Source organism: Chenopodium quinoa, unplaced genomic scaffold (assembly GCF_001683475.1).
Source record: "Chenopodium quinoa cultivar QQ74 unplaced genomic scaffold, ASM168347v1, whole genome shotgun sequence".
Lineage (NCBI taxonomy): Eukaryota > Viridiplantae > Streptophyta > Magnoliopsida > Caryophyllales > Amaranthaceae > Chenopodium > Chenopodium quinoa.
The window spans coordinates 1,881,823-1,907,773 of NW_018745395.1; the positions used below are offsets into that span (position 1 = coordinate 1,881,823).

General features: G+C 34.8%; 1 protein-coding gene across 1 annotated transcript; it reads right to left on the bottom strand.

Moving 5' to 3' along the window:
• Positions 1–12,451: 12,451 nt before the first annotated feature.
• LOC110712914 (transcription factor bHLH35-like) lies at positions 12,452–25,901 on the bottom strand. The gene is made up of 5 exons (XM_021891380.1): positions 25,742–25,901; positions 25,348–25,558; positions 24,569–24,832; positions 23,290–23,460; positions 12,452–12,807 (listed from the first exon to the last, which is right to left on the bottom strand). Exons 1-5 carry the CDS (start codon positions 25,813–25,815, stop codon positions 12,739–12,741), a joined length of 789 nt encoding a protein of 262 aa, XP_021747072.1. The 5' UTR covers positions 25,816–25,901; the 3' UTR covers positions 12,452–12,738.
• Between the last annotated feature and the right edge of the window lie 50 nt (positions 25,902–25,951).

The following is a 25,951-nucleotide window of genomic DNA, read 5'->3' on the forward strand; positions in this document are numbered from 1 at the left end:
AGCTGAATATGTGGCAGCTGCTGCCTGCTGTTCTCAAGTACTTTGGATAAAACAACAACTAAGAGATTATGGTATGAAGTATAATTGCATTCCTATTTATTGTGATAATACTAGTGCCATATGCATTTCAAAAGATCCAGTTCATCATTCTCGTGTGAAACATATTCACATACGGCATCATTTCCTTAAAGATAATGTGGAAAAAGGCTTAATTAAGTTAGATTTTTGTGAAACTAAAAATCAAATTGCTGACATTCTTACTAAGCCTTTGAGTAGGGACAAATTTGAAAAGATGCGCATGGAACTTGGTATGATACAATTGAGTTAAGAAGACCTCAAGTTCCCCCAAGGTATAAGTCAATCATGCATGCACTATATATATCTTACACAATATGAATATGTGAAAACATAGTCCTAAGCATTAGAATGTATGGCATTACATATGGGATTGTGGCTGTATGTGAAGAAATCAAATTGCATTTGGCATGTCTATGTTATAACAAACTATGTTGATTTGTTTCTAGTTCCTCCAAAATAATCTATAAGATTTTGTTCTATCTTTTGAGAATTATTTAACTAATCAGTTGATTAATTTTATCTCTTAAAATCTTATCTTTTATTTTTTGAATTATTCCTCATTGCTTATCTTTTAAAATTCAAATTCATCTCTCAAAAATTGTTGATTAAATACCCATGACTGTTTGCATTCAATTCAAAGTTTCTGATAATTTACCTAGACCTTTCATGTCAAATCACATTAATTCTTTAAACTGACCAAGTTAAAAGTAATTTCTCTATCCTTTATCAAACGACACCTGCACTATTCAATTAACCTTCCACATTCTTCCACCGACCCTTTTATCCCTTAAAATTCCACCTCTATAAAATGACACCAAACCCTACACACTGTTCCTCACCTCCTCACTCTGTAAAATACACCCTACATTTTACCGATTCAGCAAATTCACCCATGGATGTTTCACCAAAACCTCAAGTTACCCCTCAAAAAGATTCACCCATGGATATCGAGCAAGAGAATCAAACAAAACCCTCTGTTGAAAAACCAAAGAACTTGCCTGCTGAGTCAAAGAAACGAAAGCTGGAGGAACTTGAGGATCAGGGCTGGGAGGAATTAGGAGAAAGAATTCAGTTGGAAAAGTCTCCATTTCAAAAGAAAGTCGAAGCAAGCTCTGAACGCTTCATTCATGGTTTCTGCATCAACTTGCCATGGTGTGAAGTAAGTAAGTATTCTGAATTACTTGAAATCTTAGAGGCTCAAAATTGGGTGCAACTGTTTAGTGAAAGTTACAATAATGTGCTTGCTCATGCTCCTTTGAAAGAATTCTGTGCAAATTTTAAGAATTATGATGGTGTTTGTGTATCAAGAGTTAAAAATAAGAAAATTAGTTTTGATGCTGATTATTTATGTGCTATCTTTGGAACTCCGAATGAGGGGTTTGATAAATATTTTAAAGGAGCTACTGATAAAAGTGTAGGTGATGTGCCCATAAAAGATATTGTGGAATCAATTGGTGGAAAGGTGTCTAAAGTTCAAACTAATCATAATCTGTTCTCTCCCATTCAAAAACTGTTGTTTATCTTTGTGCATTTAGTCATTGTTCCAAGAACTCAGCACAAGCATGAGGCTAAACACCTTGATGCTATGCTGATGTACTGCCTTGAAAACAAAATCCAAATCAATTTCCCTTCCATCATGATAAAACACCTCGTCCACTGTCTTGCAAACCATTTGAAGGTTGGATATGCAAATCTGATCATTACTCTCATTGAGAGCTTTGGTATTTCTATGGAGAACTGTGAACATATCAAACTACAAACCAATCATTTTGTTCAACCCAAAACCCTTGAAAGTAGAAACTTGCATGTTGTTGATGGTATTACCCAATTCCTTCCTAAACAAACTCCTAAGGCTAAGGAAGGAGTTAAGGTTCTGACTGAGGAAGAGGAGTTGGACAAATGGCTGGAAGAAGAGGAAAGTGAGGGAGAGGAAGAAAATAAGGAAAAAGAATAATGTTCTGAAAAGAAGGGCAGGAAAGGTAATGCTTCTGGTGGTAGGAAAAGGAAGAGCATTAGGTTGGTTGTTAAGCCAAAAGCGAAAGTTGAGGCTCCAGCTGCTTTTGTGGATCTCAGTGAAGAGAAAGCCTTTGTTCAGGGGGAACAGGGCATATTTATGCAAGAATCTATCACTCGTTCTGCTCCAGTAAGTGTAGATACAGGACTTGCTGCCTTTGGTTCTGTGAGTTCCACCTTGGAACTGAAGGCACTCAAAGATGCTGTCAAGCTGTTGTCTGATGCTCAACCAACTCTGCTCCTGAGGATTGGAGCTCTTGAGAAACTAGTAGGAGACCTGGTGCATGCTTCTAAGGAACTCACCTCAGCAATGAAGGAAAGCACTTCAATTCTCTCTCGAGGCCAGGCTGAGTTATTGAAGAAGCTGGAAGAGATTGTTGTTGAAGAACAAGTTGCTGAGGAAACAGAAGAAGAGAATAAGACCCCAGCCACTACAGCCTAATCCTATTTTCTGCCTATCTCATATATCAAACTATCTTTTGATCTTGGTCTGTATTAAACTTGGTTTATTTTGCTTCTTTTGGTATGTAAACAATTAAACAGGGTATTTTCTTTTGTTTTTGATGTTCTGGAGGAACATCAGTTTGTTTATATGGATGTTGCTTGCTTGCTTTATGACTATTTGCATACTATTTCTGCCTATATGTGCTTTGTTCTATGCTTTGGACACAAACCGATAAAATGGTGCTATGTTTAGATATGTATATTTGTGTGCATTAATTTTGATGAACGCCAAAAGGGGGAAAAGAAGGCAAACTCAAACTCAATTGTTGACAAGCTCTCCATCCATTTACAATAGAAGGTATAACTATAAATTTCATTCAGTTCCTTGTTTAAATTTAGCTAGTTCATTTTTGTTTTAAGTTTTTCGTTTTCTGATTGTCTTTCAAATTTTTTATTTTGTTAGTTTGCTTAGGTTTGTCATTCATCAAAAAGGGGGAATATTGTTGATCTTAAGTTTTGATGATGACTCAAGGAACCTAAGCAAACCCATAGGGGCTTTAACTTTTGTCTATTAGCTTTAATGTATTGACAGGTTTTATATGCAACGAAGTTCTAGAGTTAGAATGGAACATGGAACAAGTCTAAAGGATGAGCTATGGACGAGCATAGAAGACAATCAGAAGCCAAGTTCCTTTAGTGAGGAACTGAAGCTCCAGAGTCGAAGCTTCACTGTGTTCCAAGGAGTCTATTGTATCTTTATTATTTATTTTAGGCTTCTTGTATATATGTTAAGTACATTGTTAATTGATAAGATTTAAGTGGATTTAATTTCAGTTTATAAAGATTTTATTTTTCCTTTCTTTAACAAAGATTTAATTTTATTTCGGAAAAATATCTTTTAAGTAAAAATATCTTATTTATTAAAAGATTTTCTGTTCTGATTTTATCCTAACATTTTGGAAAATCTGACTTGGTAAAACTATTTTGTTAACGGCTTTTACTTGGTAAAGGAGGTTGAGAAAATATAGGAACCACTTCCTTACTGTGCGCTTCAGCTTGCTGCCCAAGCATCCACGAACTGCACTTCCTTATTTCATGGAAGTTGTGGTATAGTGGGAGCTAAGGAAAACGTAAGGTTTTCAACTGCTTTCCTCCTGTATAAATAGGATTAGTTTTCTGTTTTGAAAAGTACACTTGAGCATTACGATTCTTAGCTTTTCTAAAAGAGTCAAAAATCCACTTAAGTCCTTGAGTGTCTTTGTACTTAGCATCTTAGTAGTTTTATATTGAGTTGTATTGGGGTAGAGTTTGGGTAAACTCTAGAGTGTGAAATTGCTTTGAGTGAAGCAAGGAGAAAGAGAGAGATTCGAGAGCTCAACTGATTGAGGGATCAGTTGAGGGGGAACTTAAGTTCGTAGAGGAACTTGAGTTTAGAAGTCTTAATTTGTAATAGGTTGTTTACCCTATTATTATTAAGAGTTGTGATTAAAATCCCTTGTGGTCGTGGTTTTTCTTCTTGATTAGGGCCAAGAAGTTTTCCACGTAAAATCTCTCTTGCACTTTAAAGTTTTGTTTAAGTTTCTTTAAGAATTCCGGAAAAATTACCCTAGTTCCTCAACAATACAATTCACCCCCCCCCCTCTTGTATTGTTCATTCGAGTCAACACAACTGCTCCATATGTCCCTAAAAAATAGTGACGCTCAGCAGTATACTACGCAGCTAACCCAACTTAGAACTTTTCGAGTCTCATCCACTCATTCTAAATCATTGCCGAAATAAATTTCAGGAATTAAATTAGAAATCCTCCCCAGTGGAGTCGCCAAAAACTGTAGGAAATATTTCAAGCATTATCCCAAACTTGAACCCCACTGTGATTATACACTAAAGTACGGTGGCGTCCAAAGGAAAATAAGCTAGAGCAAAAGAGTCGCCAACAAGTTTTAGGAACTTGTAAACCGTTCACAGGGTGAAGGTTACACCCCTTAACGATCCAGGAGATCGTCAACTCCAATAGGTCTGGAACCATGATTGGTAGTTTGAGGATGAAGGTACAAATCCAACCTAAAAGAGATTGAACCTGCCCTAATAATAGGCCTCTAATTTATTCTGATCGTATTCATGTGCGCTTTATGACTAACATGCAATCAATAGGATTGACCCTAAACCTGTTTATCTATGTTGGTTAAATATAATGCACAAATAAACTATTATTGGCGATCACTTGAATTATAATCATATTAACCCTAAACAAGATTATTAATTATCTTATTAAGCGTGATTACAAGTACCAAAATTCCCTTTAAACATGCATAAAAGGTGTGATCAAGCAATAACAATAAGCAAGCAACATAATAATCATCAAAATAATAGTAACAATTATAAAAATAAATCATGATAGTAATAATAATCATGTTAAAGCATAACAATAGCAAGATCCTAGGCATGATACTAACAAGATTAACAACAAACCCTAGCATGTCACTAAACAATAAAAATCAAAGCTTTAACCCTAACATGATACTAACATGCTATTAGGAAAGAAAATATGAAGCATCATATAAATCATAATTGATATAAGCCAATCACCTTAAATATCATACTAAAGAAAGGATCCTAACATGATACTAGGAACATCCTAAACATGATATTAGGAATCAATAAAACATCCTAACATGATACTAGGAATCAAAATAACAATCTAAGCATGATTTCTATATCATAAAATCAATAAATCAATTAAAACACTTACTTGGATGCCTCGTATCTCTTTCTAATAACAAAATACACATGTTAGTAACTTCAAGGAAAATAATAATTAAAACAATTAAATTAAATAATTGAAAGAGAGATTAGACTAAATTTGGGACCAAACCCTCAGAAATTAAGACCTTTCACGTCTAGGGCGAAGGCAACTTCGAACAATGCTAGGTATGTCTAGTGCTAATGTATGAGGAATTGTGTTTGTAAAAAGGGTTGGTTTAGAAAAAGAGAGAGAATCAAGAATTCTTGATGGGAGTTGATGAGAATAAGAATTGATGAGAATTGATGATTGAAAACAGAATTTTAAGAGGCTATTTATAGAGAAAATCAGTCGAATGGATAAAAAAACGAATCAAAATTTCAACGAGAATAAAACTCGATTAGCGCCAGACGCTGGTCATTAGCGCCAGGCGCCAAGCCTTAGCGCCAGGCGCTAATGCTTAGCGTCAGGCGCTAATAATCAGTCTCATGTGTTTTTGTTTTTATCATATCTTTTGATTCGGAAGTCCAAATAAGGCATATAATATGTAGTTGGAAAGCTCTTGAGGTCTACAATCCAATCCAATTGAAATCAAATTAAAATCTTTTGTAGATAAAACGATATGGCCGAAATAGTGGAAGGGTGTTAATTTTGGATAGATTTCCATGTCTCATTCATATCTTTTTTGTTATAACTCGGATTTAATATTATAATATATCATTAGAAAGATAATTTAAAGATCTATCCAAATAAATAAAATTTGGATAAAGATTATGAAGCATGAAAATAAAATCTGAATATATTCCACTTCGTACAAAACAAGGATTCTTAAAAAGATTAGTTTTATTCAATTTCAAACTCGCTCTTTGAAACATAATTATCAATCCTAACTCCTTTAGGATTTAAAAGAACCTTCTAGAGTATTATAGAAGACTATAATCAATCATAATAGCTTTAGGAATGATAATTAATGATAGGCCCTCCTCTAGATCATTGGGCCGCATATAAAAACCAAATCGGGCCCAGTTTAGTATTTTGGCCATAACTTCCACATTACTCATCGGAATTGGGCTTATAATATATCATTGGAAAGGTCTTTTCAACCCCATCCAATTCCACCATCTTTGGAAAGGTCTTTTGAACCCCACTGTGATCATACACTTAAGCATGGTGGCGTCCAAATGGAAAGAAGCTAGAGCAAAAGAGTCGCCAACAAGTTTTAGGAACTTGTAAACCGTTCACAGGGTGAAGGTTATACCCCTTAACGATCCAGGAGATCGTTAACTCCAATGGGTCTGGAACCAAGACTGGAAGTTCGGGGATGAAGGTACAAATCCAATCTAAAAGAGAAAGAACCTACCCTAATAATAGGCCTCTACTTTATTCTTTTCGTATTCATGTGCGCTTTTTGACTAACATGCAATCAATAGATTTACCCTAAACCTGTTTAATCTATGTTGGTTGAATATTAATGCCCAAATAAAACTATTATTGGCGACCACTTGAATTATAATCATATTAACCCTAAACAAGATTATTAATTATCTTATTAAGCGTGATTACAAGTACCAATTCCATTTAAACATGCATAAAAGGCGTGATCAAGCAATAACAATAAATATATATCAAGCAACATAATAATCATTATAATCATAATAATAAAAATTATAAAGATAACAATCATAATTAAAATAATCATGTTAAAGCATAATAATAGCAAGATCCTAGGCATGATACTAACAAGAGTAATAACAAACCCTAGCATGTCACTAAACATAAAGATCAAATATTTAGCCCTGACATGATATTAACATGATATTAAAAAAGAAAATAGGAAGCATCATAGAAATCATTATTGATATAAGAAACTCAATTATTACCCTAAACATGATACTAGGAAGCAATAAAACATCCTAACATGATACTAGGAATTAATAAAATAATTTTAACATGATTTCTATATCAAAATATCAATTAAACAATTAAAGCACTTACTTGGATGCCTCGTATCTCTTTCTAATAACAAAATACACACGTTAGTAAATTCAAGGAAAATATAAAATTTAATAATTAAATTAAATTAAACAATTGAAATATAGATTTGAGACCAAACCCTCAGAAATATCAGACCATTCACGTCTAGGGCGAAGGCAACTTCGAACTTGGCTTGGTGTGTCTTGATCTAATGTGTGAGGAATTGTGTTTGTAAAAGGCTAGGCTAGAAAGAGGTAGATAAAATCAAAAAATTCTTGATGAGAGTTGATTGTTTGAAAAGGAGGAGATATGACTTTTATTTATAGAGAAAAAAGAGGGTCAAAGAATAAGAAAAGAATTTGAATTCGAATCGAAATAAAACTCGATGGACAGCAGTTTTTGCGGATTTTGTTTTTATCATATCTTTTGATCCAGAAGTCCAAATAAGGCATATAATATGTCGTTGAAAAGCTCTTGAAGTATAATTTCCAACCCAATTAAAATCAGATTAAAATATGTTGTATATAAAAATATATGGCCAAAATAGTGGGACATTGTCAGTTTTGGATAGAGTTTCATATTTCATTCATATATTTTTAGTTATAGCTTGGAATTAATATTATAATATATCATTGGAAATATAATTTCAAGATCTATCCAGCCATATAAAATTTGGATAAAGATTGTAAGGAAGGAAAATAAAATCTGACTTTCTTTGAACATCTTTAAAATCGAATAGAATTAGGATTTAAAAAAAAGGAAATTTTTTATAAAAGGAAAGTTTTTATTTAACTCAAATTCTTTAATCTTATCTTTTCAAAAATGATAATTAAGATCTTTCATAAACTTATAGAAGCTTCTAATTAATCCTAATTAGTTTAGGAATAGGATTGAACCTTTGGACCCTTCACATGATCATTGGGCCGTAAGTAAAAATCGGTTTTAGCCCAGTTTAGTATTTTGGCCATAACTTCCTCATTATTCATCGGGATTGGGCTTATAATATATCGTTGGAAAGGTCTTTTCAAGCTCCATCCAACTACACCATTATTGGACCCATATCATGGACCAAACTAAACTGGAATGCACGTTTTTCAAAAATAGGGTAAGAAAGGAAATATTTTCAAAAACAGAAAGAAGAGATATTTTAATAAAAACATCCTCATCACTAGACTTTTCACACTTTCATCTCGTTCGATAATCAAATGACATGAAAGGTATTCATCACTAGGTTTGGTTTTGGGGAGACACAAATGGGTGTCTACACCATCTCATCAATGACAATTGATGCCCCTGGTGTAATTCTGAGGTTGAGACATTCAATCACGCTTTTGTGGGGTGTGTTCGTGTTCAGGAACTTTGGGAAGATTGCTCATGTGCTGAAATGACAAATTGGGATGAGTTTGAGTCCATCTGTGATCTTGTTGTGAGCTGGAAAAAGTTAGACCCCAAGGTTGTGCAACGTGGGATGTATCTTGCGTGGTGCATCTGGGGGGAGAGGAGTGGCAAAATATTCCAGAACAGAACTACCCCAAACACGATCATTGCTGCTCGAGTTGCTAGGTTTGTTGAGGAACAAGAGAACTATACTAAACCTATCTATGGTTATGTGGGTCTGACTGCCTCGCCAAGCCCTGATTACTGGTCAGCCCCCCTGTTAATATGGTTAAGTTGAATGCCGATGCTTGTCTTTTGGATGAGGGGTGGGTGGGACTCAGGGCTGTTTCTAGAGACCACGAGGGAAAGGTTCTTGTTGCTGCTACAAGAAGGTATCGTGCCCACTAGACGCCTGAAGTTGCAGGGGCCAAAGCGCTGTAATTTGCTCTCAAACTTGGCAGAAGATACATCTTCAACGAGGTTATTCTTGAGTCAGACTGCAAGGTGGTTATTGAAAGGCTTTCGAAGAACGCTCACTCACTAGACAACTACATAATTTGTTTAGCGTTGATTACGCATCGAACGAGTTTCCCACTAACCTCCCCCAATAATGAAGTTACTGACACGGGAGCTAACCGTGCCAGCATCAAATAACCACTCGTAAGCGACGGAATTCCTGCGCATAATAATAATAAAAAAACTGTAATCCAATAGAAGTTATGGTTGAATATAAAACCCCATAACTCCCCGTCATATGTTTATACTTAAGGTATATACGTTCCAAGAGTTTTGGTGCGTAATCTCTTTCACTTTACGTTTTTTACAATTTATTAACTTGGTGATGACTCACAAAACATAACAACATCAAACATCATGATTACTCAAACAACTAAACACTTAAATTTAAATCTTGAATAATTAGTGACCACATAACATTTAATGTTGAATCCTTTTTAAATCTACCTCGGTGTCAATGACACCTTAAACGCTTAATGCGCCAAAAATCATATCCCTCGGTGTTAAAAACACCTTAAGTGCACTAAGGCACCAACATACATTTTATTCCCCGTGTACATAAACACATACATAACTCCTTTCTCATGCTTAAAGCACCAATAAAAATTCTATGAAATATAATAAAATTCTCTTTTAATATTCCAAGCCAAATTAAATTAAACATTTAGTTTAATTAAACATGTTTTCTATCATACCATAAATAAAAGTGTGGTTCATATACAATATTCCAAACTATTTTTTTCCAACCATTAATTCATCACAAATAATTCATGCTTCATAATTCAATCATCAATAACAACCAAATCATAATTTAATTTCCATTCCAAATCTAGCATAATACTACTTGTAATCAATTAAACACATTTAGCATGCTACTACATCAATAAAATTATGCTAAGTACGCGAACATACCTTGTATACGATCTTAAAATAGCCACGACTAATAAGATTCACTCATTTCGAAGTCTCCTACAATTTAAAATCAAGAAGAGTATTAAAATCTTCTCTACACAAATTTTCAGCAATATATACTATTATTAAACCCCTTATAATTTAATTAAAATAAGCTGAAATTATATTTAAAACATTATACATACTTTAATCCCAATTAATGGGTAATTAAAATTCCTTAAAGAAACTTGATTTTTAATGCACAATCAAAAATTCCAACATTATATTTTAATGAAAACCTATTGTAATTAGGCCTTAAAACACTTAAATCAAAGGTTTGACCCATCCTATATTATAATACTTCAATAATTAACAATTTATGAATCTAGGGTTTCAAAAGTGGGGCTTCTTAATTAGAATTAAAATCTGAAAATTAAATTACATGCTACTTATAAACAAACATAATAATTTATTCACAAAACTCATATTAATAATTAGATCTAGGATTAAATAAATTTTTAAAAAACAATAGATTAATTTTTTTTTGTTTGTATATCCGGCCAGCAGCCACGGCACCACAGCCGGATGCCGCCGTGCTGCTGGTGGCGCCGCTGCTGCTACCGGCGCTGCTGGTGGTGGCCGGTGATGGTGAAGGCCGAAAAAAGGGAAGGGGAAAAGGCAAGAAAAAGAAAAGAAAAAAAAGGAGAAGGGAGAAAAAGTTTACCTTGGGTTTTCTCCACTCTAGGCAAAGTTTGATTTGCCTCAAGTGTTGAATATTTATACCCTTTCTCTAGAAACCCTTCTTCCTAAAATTTCCCTTTTACACTTTCCTAATCCCTTTCCTAATAAAACTTTACTAAAATAAAACTTTCTTAAATTAATTTCCAATTTAAATAAAATAATTAATTAATTAAATAAACTTTCCTTTTATGAAATAATTCTAAATTTATTAAAATAAATAAATAAAATACTATAAATAAAACATTTCAATTTATTTAAATACTTCCTTAAATACTTATTTTAAACAAAATACGTATAAAAATACAGAGTATTACAATACTACTTTGAATTAATTATTCAAAGCCTAGCATGTTCCTACATCATCAAATAAATAACAAGTACGCGAACGTCCCTTGAATACGATCTCAAAATCGCCACAACTACAAGAAATCACTCACTTAGAAATCTCCTACAATCCAAAATTACGAAGAGGCATTAATACTTATTCCATACAAATTTCCAGCAATGTATATACTCTTTAAATCACTCATAACTCCTTTAAAACAAGCTAAATTTTAATTTAAAATCCTTACATAAATACCCAATTAAATGGGTAGTAAAAAATCCTTTCAAGAAACTCAATTATGGCTTATATAAATACAAAAATTCCATCTTTGTTAAATTATCAAAACTTGCTATAAATGTGTTCTAAAACACCTATTTCAATAATTTAAATCACCCATAATCAATTTCCATCAATATATAATAATTTAGAAACCTAGGGTTTTCAATTTGGGGCTTTCTAATTCAAAATAAAATCTGAAAATTTATATACATCATACTTATAATCAAACATCATAAAATCATCACAAAACCTAAAATTAATAATTATATTAAGTAATAAAATATAAAGAATATTTTTTTTTCGAATGAACACCACCGGTGCGCGCACCAACCACCATGGTTGGCTTCTCCCACGCCGCCTGATGGTTGCAGCTGTCGGCGTTTGCTGGTGGTGGTGGCCGTTGATCGGCGGGCTGTCGTGGTGGTGGGCGGTTGTGGTGGTTAAATAAAATAAAAAATAAAAATAAAGGGGAAAGAGAAAAATAAGAGAGAGAAAGAGAGAGAGAGAGAGAGAGAGAGAGAGAGAGAGAGAGAGAGAGAGGGAGAGAGAGAAAATAAGAGGAAGAGAGAGATACCTTGAGGTATTTTCCACCTTGGACAAAGTTTGATTTTGCTAATATTCCAACTACTATTTTGACTTTCCTTTAAATGTCATTGATTTTAAAAATTACCTTTCATAAAATCATATGCCCCAATATCTTTAAATTATAAAATAAAGTATTTACAAAATTATTAAATAAATAAATTGGATCTTTAATAAAACTCTTTAAATTAATAAAACCTCATAATAATTTGATTTCAACTTATTTAAATAATTTAAGAAATACTATTTAAATTAAATATACGTAGAAATACGAGGTATTACAATATCGACTTGTATGTATACAATAACTTAACGTGGTTAAGAATCTGTTTCATTCAGCTTAGCTTCAGTTTAGTTCAGTTCAATTCAATTATTTTCTTTTGCTAACTTAATTCAATTCAACCCCAATCAGTTCAGTTCCAATCAATTCAATTCAGTTTAATTCAATTATTTTCAGTAAATCAGAACAACCCCTAAATGTGATATAAATTAAACCTGATTCGACCTTATGAAATCCGACTTAAATACTTGAATTGACACTTCTAATGTCAACCAAATACAAATAAATGAACTATATATGATTCACTAGTGACTTGCCTTTGAAAAAGAGACAATTAAAATTTAAAATATCACCAACTTAGAATTAAGTCCACCCTTTAATTAAAAATCCAAAAAGTTTGTTCCATTACAATTTACAAACCTAGCTAATCATTGTGCGCAAAATTCCAATTAAAAGGCTGAGAGAGAGCGAGAAGGTGGAATAGATGCCATGCATATTTACATTTGTAAAGAAGATATTGCCATTTCAATCATTTTCTCTAGACGATCCTTCTCCTTTTCACCGGCCTAAGAAACAACATATAAACCAAGTGAGACAAGAGAGATATTGCAAATTATGAAAGAAACAAGAAAAATAAAGAGAATTTCAAAGATTAAAAGTTTTGAAAAAAAATAATAATAAAAAAAGTTAAAAAAAAAATAGTAGAAGCATTCATATTGGGATTTTAAAAAATAAATAAATAAATAAAAACAAGCATTCATATTGAACCATTTGACGTATTGTTTCCAACTTTCCATGCTATAGCTCTTCGAAATTAACACATTTATAGAAAATTCGTGTATCTATATATCTATATCTATCTATACTATATACTAAAATAATCATCAAATGGGACACTTGGCATAATTTTGTGAAAAAATTTCCCTCCAAAATGCAATTCATTTATTTTCCTTAAAAAATTTAAATTCTTTTAATAAATTTTATTTGTGCAACACATATTAATTTAAGAATTTTAAAGATAGACATTAATAAATTCAAATTGAAAAAAAAATAAAATAATTACATAAGTCATTTTATTTCAATTAACTCTATTTAATGTAAATCAACTATAATTATTAAGAAATCTTAATTTATAAATTTGTGCATAGCACAGGGCCAAAAACTAGTATGTCTACTAACTATTACTAAAATAGAAGTTGTTGATGTCATTATTGCCCACGTGTCGCTTTTTCAATAAAATAAATTCCCGCCTAAATGCAATGACGATGTCATTTTTTTAATTTTTAATTTTTTTTTCTTGTAGAGCTATCATGTTTAACATTTTGAAATTTAAATATTAGAATCTCTACATTACAACTAAAGCATATCAATTTATCGTAGATAATTGAAACAATTTTTAATAGCACACTACTAAATGACCTCCTATATTGAATAATGAATTAGACAACGTTAAACGGATACTATATCATAATTTTGATGAAAATAAAAAAAAAATTAAATTACAAAATATACGTAATTCTTATTTATATTCATGTATAATAGCGATTTATTTTTAAAATGTACAAATTAAAAATAGGTTTTATATAAACCGTGCATTGTACGGTTTCCACCCTAGTATACTAAAATAACAACCGCTGATATCATCACTGTCTACGTCTCACTTTTTTATTTAATTTTTTTTCCTCCAAAATGCAAGGATGATGTCATTTTTTTTTCCTTTTTTAACTACTCTATTTAACATCGCTTTAAAAATTATATTTCATTTGAATTTTTAAATTTTAAATTTTAAATTTTGGGTTTTCTACACATGTTATGATATTTATTTACGAGTTGTTAACAATAGTTAATAATATAATTTTATTGAAATTTCCTAATCAAATATAAAAATTTGCACTTTTGAAATTTGTGTTTTCATATTTAATTAGAAATTAGTTAAGAAAACTGAAGAAGTAGTTATTTTCTTTCGCTATGTGTTAAATGTCTATAGTTCAATTCTTATTTTAAAACCGTGCATCGCATGGGGTTAAGCTAGTATATAAATGTAATTAAACCAAATAAAAAAAATAATAATAAAAAAAAAAAAAGAATCATGTTTATTTTCTTACATAAACTATAAACATCAATAAATAGCTGGCATAAATGAAATGTGATGATATTTTGGTATATATAAAATACCAAGTAGTGAAATTGTGATGGTGACATACACTTATCAGTAGTGTGGATTGTGGAATATGTGCATGTAATGCTGAAAAAATGCAGTGATTACGGAGTAATGTCAAACTTTTTTATGTTATATGGATTATGGTCTAATAGAGTATTATTGGTTGATCGCTAGAAACTCCCTAAATCACAAAATCAATAAAAGTAGGTTTAAAGTGGAATATAATCAATACAAAAAACTCTCTAGTGAGAGAAAGTTTTTAGTGAGAGGAAATTCTCTCTGTTTCTTAAGTTGATAAGTTTTAGTTTCCTTTGCTTTTCTTTGTCAGTCATTTCTTTTCTTTAGTTCTTGACCTTTCTTTCCAAATTTCATCATGAGTGACCGTATCTATCCCAACACCTTTGTCTATCCTCATCGGATTGGGGGGTTTCCGTTTCCTCCTCCGGTGTTTGAAACTAGTGATATTAATTGGGACTACTGTATTATTGGGCGTTTTTGGGACGCTCGTGAATTTTCTGTCGAGTTAGTGCAACGTTTAGTTTCCAGGTACTGACATATCCGGCTTCCCGTGGTGGTGTACCAGTACGATAGGGACTTTATTTTCTTCTGTGGAAATGAGGAGGACGTTGTTGACTTAGATAATCAAGGATGGGTTCATCTTAAGGGAAGTATCATGGTAATTCAGCGTCTACGGGGGCACTCAGTTCCGGAGAATCTTAAACTCAACCTAGCTGATATGTGGGTGTCTGTTGTCGGACTTCCTATTCGCTACTCTACCCCGAGAGTAGCAGCCTCGGTATTAGCTCATGTTGGTGATATTGATATGGAGGAAGAACTATGAGGTAACTTTCCTATTCCTCGCCCTAGAATTAAATTGTTAGTGAATCTTTCTTTGCCTTTAATAGCAGGTTGTTACTTTCCTACCTATGACAATCGAGCTACATGGGTTCGCTTTAAGTACGAGGGTATCTATAGATTTTGCAAAAAGTGCGGGTTTGTCGGACACGGTCAGGATACGTGTGCTAAGGAACAAGATGAAGTGACCTTCCACTTGGAGCGTCGTTTTCGTAAACTCCACGAAAGCGGCGCACGTGTTTTATTTGGCCCTACGGATGTTCCTTTATACTCAAATACTATTCGTGGTGTTCATCCAAACCCGGAGATTTGGTCTACGGAGCTTGTTTTTGGGGAGCATGATGATGAGAATACTTCAGATTACTCGGGGGATTCCCATCCATCGGATGGAGATTTGTTTGGTCCTGGAAATTTGGAGTCTCCATCTTCAAGACCTATGCCTACTCGGTCCTTGCCGGATCTTTTTCCTCGGGTAATTCCAGGTACTTACAGGAATGAGCAAGATGAGGTTTGGAGGAGGAATTTGGGGATCAACCGCGCAATCAGAACGGAGTTTGAAGCTCCGGCGGCGCGTGAGGAACCTGCTAGAATGACACGTGCGTAGTTGCCTCTTACTTTTTCCCAAGCGGCAGACTATCAAGGGGGGTGGCAGCATGATCCGCCACCTGTTAATCATGCACAACATATTTGCTCCTCTAGGTGTAATTTGACAGCACGTGCAACCTTGCCCTTACCTCATCAAATATTTCATCCTCATCAGATGGAAACAGCTGGGGACATGACACATGGCAATGGTGTTACCTTCTTTGAGTTATCCTTTTCTTACTCCAGCTCGGACTCGAACTATCAGGAATACTCTCCTCAAGGGAATTCTTGGCCCCCATCACAATTTAATATTCCACATGTGGGATTTAATCAGTCTGGCCCACCTTTAATGGACTTAAACTTGACTCAAGCCCATCAAGCTCCTCAGCCTTATTTGGCTACTGCCACAGCAACTGGGACTGGGTCTCATATTGACTTCCGTTTAAAGGCCCAAGTTTTTTATGTTCAATCTGGCTGTGCTCTTCCTCATTTAAATGAGACGAGCATGTTTCCTCTGCTAAACTCGGATCCATATGCTATCTATAAAAGCTCGGTTATGACGCCTAGTATGGCGATTCCGTTACGGCGGTTTTCTCGTCCGCCTTTAGGGCTGTCAGGTCCTCTGTTCCCCGACCCCTTTGGAGCTGGACCTAGTAATTGGGCGGATCCTTCGCCGATACCGCCGGGTATGATGCCGGTTTCGACCCCTTCTCCATCTCCGTCTTTAGCCGTGTCTTTTCCGACTCATACCTCTTCTGATTCGGGCTATCAGGATGATTCATCAGCAGAGGGATTTACTTTCTCCAATGTTTCCCACCATTCTCCTGAGGCTGATATTGAAAATGTTTTTGGGGATCATATTGCGAGTTCTAATAGAGTGGTTCCCATGGATTGTTCCCCACCCATATCGCTGTGCTCCTCGCCGGCATCTTCTCCAGCATCGTCTTCTGCCACTCCTTCTGATAGGAGGTTGTCTGACAAGAGTAAGGGTAAAAACCTCTAACTTCTAAATTGACTAGGAAAGGGGATCAAATGTGTAACTGGGTGAAGGATGCGTGTCCTTGTAAACGGAGATCAGCTTCAACAAATGACCCAGGTCAGCGGCTTCAAATCTCGAATGCAGGTTCGGTGTGTCTGTCTTTTTTGAAGCCTTTCAAGAAGCGTAGGTGTAGTACTGGTTCTTCTGGTGATCTTATCCTGATGGTGCTGAGGGTATGGTGGCTCCCCATAAAGAGTCACCAAGGCATCAGTGAATATAGCAGCTTGGAACTGGAGGGGGCTTGATACGGCGGACTCCCCTAAAGTTCCTTATGTGGTTTCAGTAGTCCGCTCTTTTGCTGTAGATATAATGTTCTTAATGTAGACGTTTGTTTCTGTAGACATGGCTGCTAAAGAATTAGCGGTAGTAGGGTTTGATGGTTTTTGTGGTTCGGATGCTTTAGGCCTTAGTGGGGGGGTTGGTTGTTTTTTGGTTTGCCCCAGTGGTAGTTGTTCCTATTTCTATCTCTCCTCATGTTATATTTTGTAAAGTGGAGGTTCCTGGTAAAGAAATAAAATATATTATATTTGTGTATGGCTCGCCTCATCCTACGGATAGATATTTGGTTTGGGATGAAATTTCTACTATTTTACAATCAACCCCAACAGCTGTTCTTTTAGGGGATTTTAATCAGGTTGAATATTTAAGTGATAAAATAGGGGAATCATTGGATATTCCTGGCCGACATTTATTTCAGGACTGGAAAATTAATTCTCAGCTTTTGGATATCCCATTCTCTGGACCTTTGATCACTTGGACAAATGGACAATTACAGAATCCTACCTATGAAAGAATTGATAAGGGTTTTGCTACTGGTTTGTGGTTGGACTCTCATCCTGATGCGGTTATCTTTCACCAGCCGATCTTGTTCTCGGACCATGCAACAATTATTTTACGAGGAGATGGTGGTTATATTCCACGAAAGCGTCCTTATAAAATTGAGAATTGGTGTTTGGGTATGTATGAGGTGTCAGGTCTGGTCACGTCCAAATGGAAGGATTTTCGTCCTGGTTCTCAAATGCTTTTAGTTTCAAGGAAATTAGAAGATCTGAAACGCTCCCTTCTGTCATGGTGTGTTAGTCATAAGAAACAGTGGGGTATTGATTGGAAGGACTTACAAGCCTCTATTGATGTTGGCTCTTTTCCATTATGTGATTCCTCTAATCGAGAATCGTTTCTAAGACTTTGTCAGCAGAAAATAGTTCAGGCTCAAACTGCCTTTCTTTTTTGGAAACAACAATGTAAGACTAGGTGGGATGCGTTAGGGGATACTCATTCCCGTCTGCTTTTTCGATCGGTTCAGACTCGTCGTCGGAGGAATAAAATTATGAGTCTTAGGGATGAAAAGGGTGTTTGGGTTTCAGACCATGCGGGTATCTCCTCTACTTTGGAGAGTCATTTTTCAGGAATTTACAATTGCTATAATTCCTCTCCTCCACCGGCTATCTGTGATTGGGACAGACTGGGTATCCTATCTTTATCGGCTTTGGATTGTCAATTCCTTTTGGAGCCTTTTTCTGCCTCTGAGATTATAAGAGTTATGTTGAGGCTGTTCAGTACTTCTTTGCTCATGGTTATTTACTAAAAGAATGGAACCGCACCTTTTTTGTTCTTCTGCCGAAAGTGGAAAACCCAGAATTTCCTTCTCATTTTCGTCCGATTGGTCTCTGTAATGTGGTGTATAAATGCGCTGCATTGCTAAATGCATGACAAATAGACTTTGTCGTGTTTTGCCTTTCTTGATTTCAGAGTCTCGGTCAGCTTTTGTTCCAGCTTTTGTTCCAGGTCGGCTAATGTCAAATAACAGTCTCTTGGCTCATTAATTGTTATCTTATATGTCCACCTCATCGTCTAAGCTGTGTTATGCGGCTTTGAAATTGGATATGAATAAGGCTTATGACAGAGTAAATTGGAATTTTCTGTGGGATATACTTCTCCAATTTGGGTTCCCTCCTTACTTGATCCATCTTCTGCAACAATGTGTTACAACGGTGTCTTACCAAATCTTGGTGAATGGCTCTCCAACGCAGACTTTTAGGCCTCAATGTAGTCTCCGTCAGGGTAATCCGCTATCGCCTTACTTGTTTGTCATGTGCATGGAAGTTTTTTCTTCTATGTTTAGAAGGGATGAGGGTATGGGATTATTCCAAGGTTTGCAGGTTTCTCGTCGTGCTCCTTCTATATCTCATCTGTTCTTTGCGGATGATGCCTTGTTATTTTTCAAGGTTTCCCCTTCGGTTTGTGACCACATCCTCTCGGTCACTAATGAATTTTGCTCGGTTTCTGGTCAGATCATTAGTTTACAGAAATCCTTTGTTCGCTTTAGCCCCAATACTCCAGATGATTATAGGGATTTTTTGTCTTCTGCACTTCCAATGCAATCTCGGTCCTCTATTGGTGACTACTTAGGTATGCCAGTTGATTTGGGGCGGAGTAAATGTAAAGACTTTCAGTTTATGGTAGACAAGGTGGTTAAGCGTCTTGCGTCTTACGCTACGTTTCAGTTGTCAGCGGCAGCAAAGTTGGTTATCATTAATTCAATTGTGGTTGCTTCTTTCAACCATATTCTCTCAGTTTTTAAAGTGTCTGCTTCAATTTGTGATCGTATTGACTCCCTCCTTTCTCGTTTTTTGTGGAGATCAGCCAAGGACTCTAAAGGTATAGCTTTGGCTTCCTCATCGATGACTCATCTACCTAAGGGTTCAGGTGACCTTGGGATTCGCCAGTTCCGAGCCTTTAATTTGGCCTTGTTGGGTAAACAGGCTTGGCGTCTAATGCATAACCCTCAACTTCTTGTTTCTCGTATGTATAAGGCTAGGTTTCTTATGCTTCTTAATCCTCGGCCTAGTCTTTCTTGTTCCCGTCCTTCGTGGGGCAGTCGGGGTTTGCTGGATGGGGGTTTAGTCATTTCTACAAGAAGTGCCTGGAAGATTGGTCGGGGAGATCAGGTTAGTATTTTGGGGGATTGTTGGCTTCCTGGCGTTGATGTTTGTTTTAATCCAGATGTTCCTGAGGCTAATAGGCCTTCCATGGTGTCGGATTTAATGTTACAGGACTCTTGTTCCTGGGACTCTTCCTTAATTAGGCATCTTTTTCCGCAGCATGTAGCTTCAGCTATTTTGGGTCTTGATCGGTCGAGACAGAAGATTGATGATTTAGTTTACTGGAAATTTACTCGTGACGGTTCCTTTTTTACGAAGTCGGCTTATTCAAGTTTATTGGATCAGCATACAAATTTATCTACTGCAACTGTTCCTGGTTCTTAGTGGAAGCGTTTGTGGGGTTTGCCTATCCTCCCAAAATGGAAGTTATTTTCTTGGAAACTTCTTCATAATGCTATGCCGATTTCTGCTTTGCTTGTGCTAAAAGGTCTACCCATTGATCCTGTATGTGTGCTTTGTGGTGTGGCTTCTGAATCCAAGGAACATTTGTTCCGGGAATGCCAGTTCACGGCTTTGCTTTGGGATGCCTTGTCGTGGGCTCATCGTTTAAGATTGGGAGTTGCTACTCCTTTTCATGTTTGGTTTGCAACCTTTGTGTCTGATGCTGCAAAGGTTAAGGATTGGGGTCTTTTAGATGATTTCTTTTGTCTATGTTGGGCGATTTGGCTGACTAGGAATAACGTCAAATTCCGCTCTGAGGTTTTTTCTCCTACTTCTGTTCTTGAGATAGCTTCTAGTTGGAGTGTCCGGAGTAGGGAGGCTCGGTTGTTGAATTTACCCCCTTTATTCACTCCTTTACTGGATTCTGGTCGTCCATCTAGTTTTGTTCTCCAGGGTATAGTAGTATGCAGGATATTTATGAGATATCCTTGGTTTTTGATGGCTCTTGGGAGCATCGGAGTCTATCTGCGGGTGCTGGTTGGTGCTTTCAGGAGCCTGTTTCTTCCCAGGTGGTTGCTGGTGGGGCGAGAGCTTGTATGGCTTCTTCGGCTCTACATTCTGAGTTGCTTGCTTGCTTTTGGGGGCTTCAACATGCGTCTCAGTTAGGGATTACACCGGTTTTGTTGTTTACAGACTGTGCGGCCATTCCTGACATGCTTTTAGATTTGGGTCCTAAAGATATTTCGGTTGCTTGGATTCTTGCTGCTATCCGGGATATATCTTCGGTGTTTACTACGTGTCATATCAGGAAGGTTCCTAGAGGCTCTGTTGCTGCTGCTCATGCCTTGGCAGGAGCTGCTCGGCGTAGGGAGTTACTTTGTTATTCCTTTTAATTGTCGTTTGTTGTTTTGTTGTTAGTCTTCTTTGTCAAAAAAAAAAAAAAAAAGATCAAGTTGAGTATATTTCACAAAATCTTTTTATAATTTTTACTTTAATTTATCAATCGTGATTAAAGACGTTAATAGTCAAATTTATGCATTAACAACCGTAATATTTAGATTGTTGCAAGTAAAATGTTTAAAACAACAAAGATATGTAGCTAGGTTGTAAAGTTGATTATATATCAAGCACATAAAAAAAGAATAGGAAGTAGTTCGTATTTAACGGTGTGAGACAGACTTTAATTGTATAACATATGACCATACAATTATACCATCACTAATGTACCGAATCCCCAATGTACGTTATTGAATTGACACCCATGGACCATGGTGATCATGGGAAGTATACACGTGATGATTTAGAATTTTCATGTATAACCAATTCGAGTTGTCAATTAACGAACTATCCTTTGGTGGAAAAAGTTCCACTTCACTCTTTCTAACTTTCTACAATAATCTTCACAAACAGCCTTTCCAAAAAAAAAAAATTAAAATTATCTTCATAAACAGCTTATCTATACACAATATGTCTACATATTTATGGGTTGGGTAGTACCATAAAAATGGGACCAATTAATCCATGGATTGATTTTGTTTGTTTTTTTTACTACACTTTCTATATTTAGAACATTGGTCCAAACCTAAAGCAAAATCCAAATACATGTAGACAAATATTGAAGGGACTAATACTTATAACAAACAGAGACTGCAGCTTGATAAGTCTTATTACGAGTACTAAAAATAAAACAATTATTGCCAATTTTAGGTTTAAAATAATTTTTTTTGGGTTATAGAGTACTTGAAGTTTTTGTACAAGAATATGACTGTTTGATAAAATTCAAATCAGTCAATGTCTAAGGTTTACATTCTATGTTTTAATTTAATTATATAAATTATTAAAAGCTCAAAACACATAAAAGATACTACAATATCAATAAAATCATGAATATAAAGATTATAAACACGTCTAATACAATGAATATAATCCCAGATCAACCTAAATATATGTTGGTTCTAAAAATTATCAACGTCTTATCAAATCCACTAGGTCTATTGGATTTGGGGCTAAAAAATTATCCAAACTAATCAATTTTAGAAATAAATATAACATTTTACTCGCTTATTTACATATGTTTATAATGCATAATTTAGTACTTGTTCTCTTCAGCTTATTTTCAATTCAGTTCAGTTCAGCTTCAATGAGGGTGTTTGTTTAGGGGGATAAAAGGGGTGGGACAAGGATAAAAAATAGGGATAGAAGAAATGTAGTGTTTGTTTAGAGGGATTAGAATTAGAATGGGGTTAGGGAAAGGGATAAAATCACCCACTTATCCCTCCATTTCTATAACTAGGGGGGTGAGGTATAAGAGGAAGGGATAAAAATGAGTTTTAAAAGATAAAATTACCCTTAATGAAATTGAAAGAGTAAGAAAAGAGTAGAAGTTAGTAAAGGTATTTTATAAATTTATTACTTATCCCTAATTTGTTTCCCATACTTACCAAACATGGAATAAAAATTATTTATCCTTGTCCCACCATCAATCCCCTATCTTTATCCTCATTTCTTATCCCTCTTATTCTCATCCCTCCAACCAAACGCTCCGAAAAAATTCAGTTCAGTTCAATTCTTATCTTAATTTCTTTTTCTCATAAAATATTCAGTTCAGCTTTAACAAGTTCAATTCAGTTCAGTTCAATTCTGTTCAGTTCAATCAATCAGAGCAATCGAACAGACCCTTAGTGGAAATTATGATCATCCCCGTTATATAAAGGGATGAAACATGCATTGTAATTCAATTTAATTTCTACACTTTCTATATGCTTTACAATTCTATATGCCTACATCTTTTAAAAGGACATATACGTAGTATATGTAATAAATGTAAAAGGTTCACATGTCCAATGAATATAGGTCGGGCTAGAGTCTAAATTTATTGTACCCGATCCATAATAGACATTTAGACTTAAATCTACCCTAGACCAATACGGCAATACATAGGGTCTTCAATTAGAGTGAATCTAATGGATTTGGATCGAATATACCATTCATTGTAATCAGTAGCATGATGCTACACTTATGCTTTCAAGTGATAGATATATGGAGATAGATATAGCAATAGAAAAGAACACAAACAAAGGCTAACCTCAACATAAATGGTCTTCAAAATTCTTCCGCCAACGACAGTGATATTAGCTGTGATAACCCTGAGCTTTAGACATTCAAATAATTCACACAACTTCACCATTATCCCATTTCTATTACTGCAGCTCAAGCTTACTATAATAGTCCTTCCTCCAGCGTATGAAACCCCTACCTATGCAAAAATAAACAAATTAATTCATTAATCTTAGCATTTCAGCTCAGCTCAATTTCTAATTTCCTTCCATCATAAACAATTCAGTTCAATTAGTTCTCACCAGTTCAGTTCAATTCATTTTAGTTTACTTTATTTCAGCTCAGTTCATTTCACTAAATCAGAACAAGCTCTTAGGCTTTGTTTGGATACAAAGAAATTGAAGGAAAAGAAGAGAAGAGAAAGGGAACGGAAGGAGACAAATTTTCCTGTTTCGATAAAAGATTGAGGGAAGGAGAGGGAGGGATCCATTTTCCTCTCTCTTTACTGCGCATAATCCCTCCATTATTAGAGAGATTTGGAGAGAAAATCAAGCTCTCCTCCCCCTCCCTTTCTTTTCCCTTCCGTTTCTCCTTTTTCCCTCCCCTTCATTTCCTTCCTCTTCGCTACCCAAATAAAGCTTTAGTTAAAATATACTCCGTACTATTATATATCACCTCATTTCATTTTATTACTCGTCTCATTTTTAATTGTAAGGTATCTTAATTAATTATGCGGTCTCGGATCATTTCTGTCTTTGAATTAGATCCCTGCTATACTGATCTGTCTTTAATATTCGGTTTAATTTTAATTCAATCGAGTTGGGTTTCACACTCACCCACCTATTTTCTACTCTCAACACTTCTATTAACATGAAATTCTATGCAATCGGGTCAAGTAAAATAGGATAAACAGAATCATAAATATCTTTTTTCTTGAACAAGCTACACTCCAACCAAATCTCTGATAAATGTTTAGATTTAAACAACAATCACATGAACAACTCAACTCTATCTCCAGATCTAGTTATCTTAATTTCAACTGGGGAAAAAAATTGACTCAATTTTTATCCTGAAAACTACCATATATGATGTGTGTATGAAATTCCCAAACTTGACATTACTTCCAAATTGACTAACATAGTAACATTCTGTCCTAAACTCTACAAATTGTTAGCTAATTAATTTATTTTTTTCTCCGACTTATCTCAATCAATTTCATTAAAAATAATTTAAGTTCAACACATATTTGTGCAAACCATTTAGAATTGAACAAAATTACAAGAGATTGATTGAGAACAAGTACTTACTTTTAAGTCGTCTAAAAGAAATGATCTGCATCCAGTTTTATTGGAATCATAGCATCGTTTGTGATGATCATTATTACTGTTGTTGGTTAGCAAAGTAGACAATTCTTGTTCAAGCACAATTGTAGAACACCAAGATGAGCTTTCATTGCTGTTGTTCTGTCTCCTGAGCTCTAGTTTTGATATATCTTCTTTGATTCGTCTCTCCTCCTCTTGTAGTTCCTTTATATAGTCAATTGCATCCTTGATTGTTGATGCTTTGTCCATCTAAATATGCATTTGCAAATTGCCATGTAAATATAACGCGCATTTGCAAATAATTTAAGTTTGTTACAAGTATGACAACTAGTTTGGAACAGAGGGAGTTGCAAAAGTTAAATTGGGGGTAATTAACATTTATATTTTTATAATTAATTGAAATACAACTTCAAAATTGTCACCAAGTGTATAATTTTTTAAGCTAAAACTTGGAAAGAGTTTAAAAATCATTTAAAATTTAAATAAAAATGAGCTTAATAGTAAAATATTTTATTGTCTATTATACACTCAAATCTTTCAATTTATATAGACCCTTTTAAAATTCCCAAATACAAGCACGATTTTAGGGATGGAAGGGATGGCAAAACTTGGGTACACTTCCAAAAGTTTAGCAATCAGTGGAAATGTTGGATAAAATCTTGAAAACATACATCTACTGAAGGAATTAATAGGTACACAGATTCTTCTGAGCTACACCTAATTAACTAATAAAAGCAGTCTCAAGCTAAGAAAGAATATTGTACCTTGCTAATGTTAGGAACAATTGCTCGGAGACCATAAATACGGTCGTTTAATTGCTTCCGGCGATTTCTTTCGGACACGACATTTTTAGATTCATCCATGTACATCTTCGAGTAAGCACTACCATCAGGCGAGCTTGAGCTCATGTTGTTGTTGTCGTTGTTGTTGTTGTAGCATAATGTTATAGGCCCTATAACATTTCCATATTCCCAACTACAGTCGATAATATAGCTTAATTTAATATCAATCATATACTACGACATGTGAAAGGAATTCAAATGCTCAAACACAAGCTGCGAATATCTGTGTATTAAAAATCCTAGATACGCCACTGAAAAAGTTGTTGAACACATTACTAACAAAGACAATAGAGAATAATTAGATGTAGTTACGCACCTTTGAAGTTCTTGAGTGTGGATGTACTTGTTGGTCTCCCAATAAAAATCGTATTCTTCAACAAAATTATCCATTCCAACCTTATTTTTTTAAGTGAAACTTGTTGTATGTGTATTTTAATGGTTTACTCACTTTATTAGCACTCGTGGTTGTGACTGATTTCTTTTTATATGGAGCGGATATGCTGCTTTCATAATTTAGACAAACACG

Excerpts from the sequence above, each read along its gene's own strand:
- LOC110712914 (XM_021891380.1), bottom strand. The coding sequence starts at position 25,815 with ATGGATAATTTTGTTGAAGAATACGATTTTTATTGGGAGACCAACAAG. Across the intron at positions 23,461-24,568 it reads TTCTTTTAGACGACTTAAAA|GTAGGGGTTTCATACGCTGG; the intron begins GTAAGTACTTGT and ends ATTTTTGCATAG. Across the intron at positions 12,808-23,289 it reads TGAAGACCATTTATGTTGAG|GCCGGTGAAAAGGAGAAGGA; the intron begins GTTAGCCTTTGT and ends GTTGTTTCTTAG.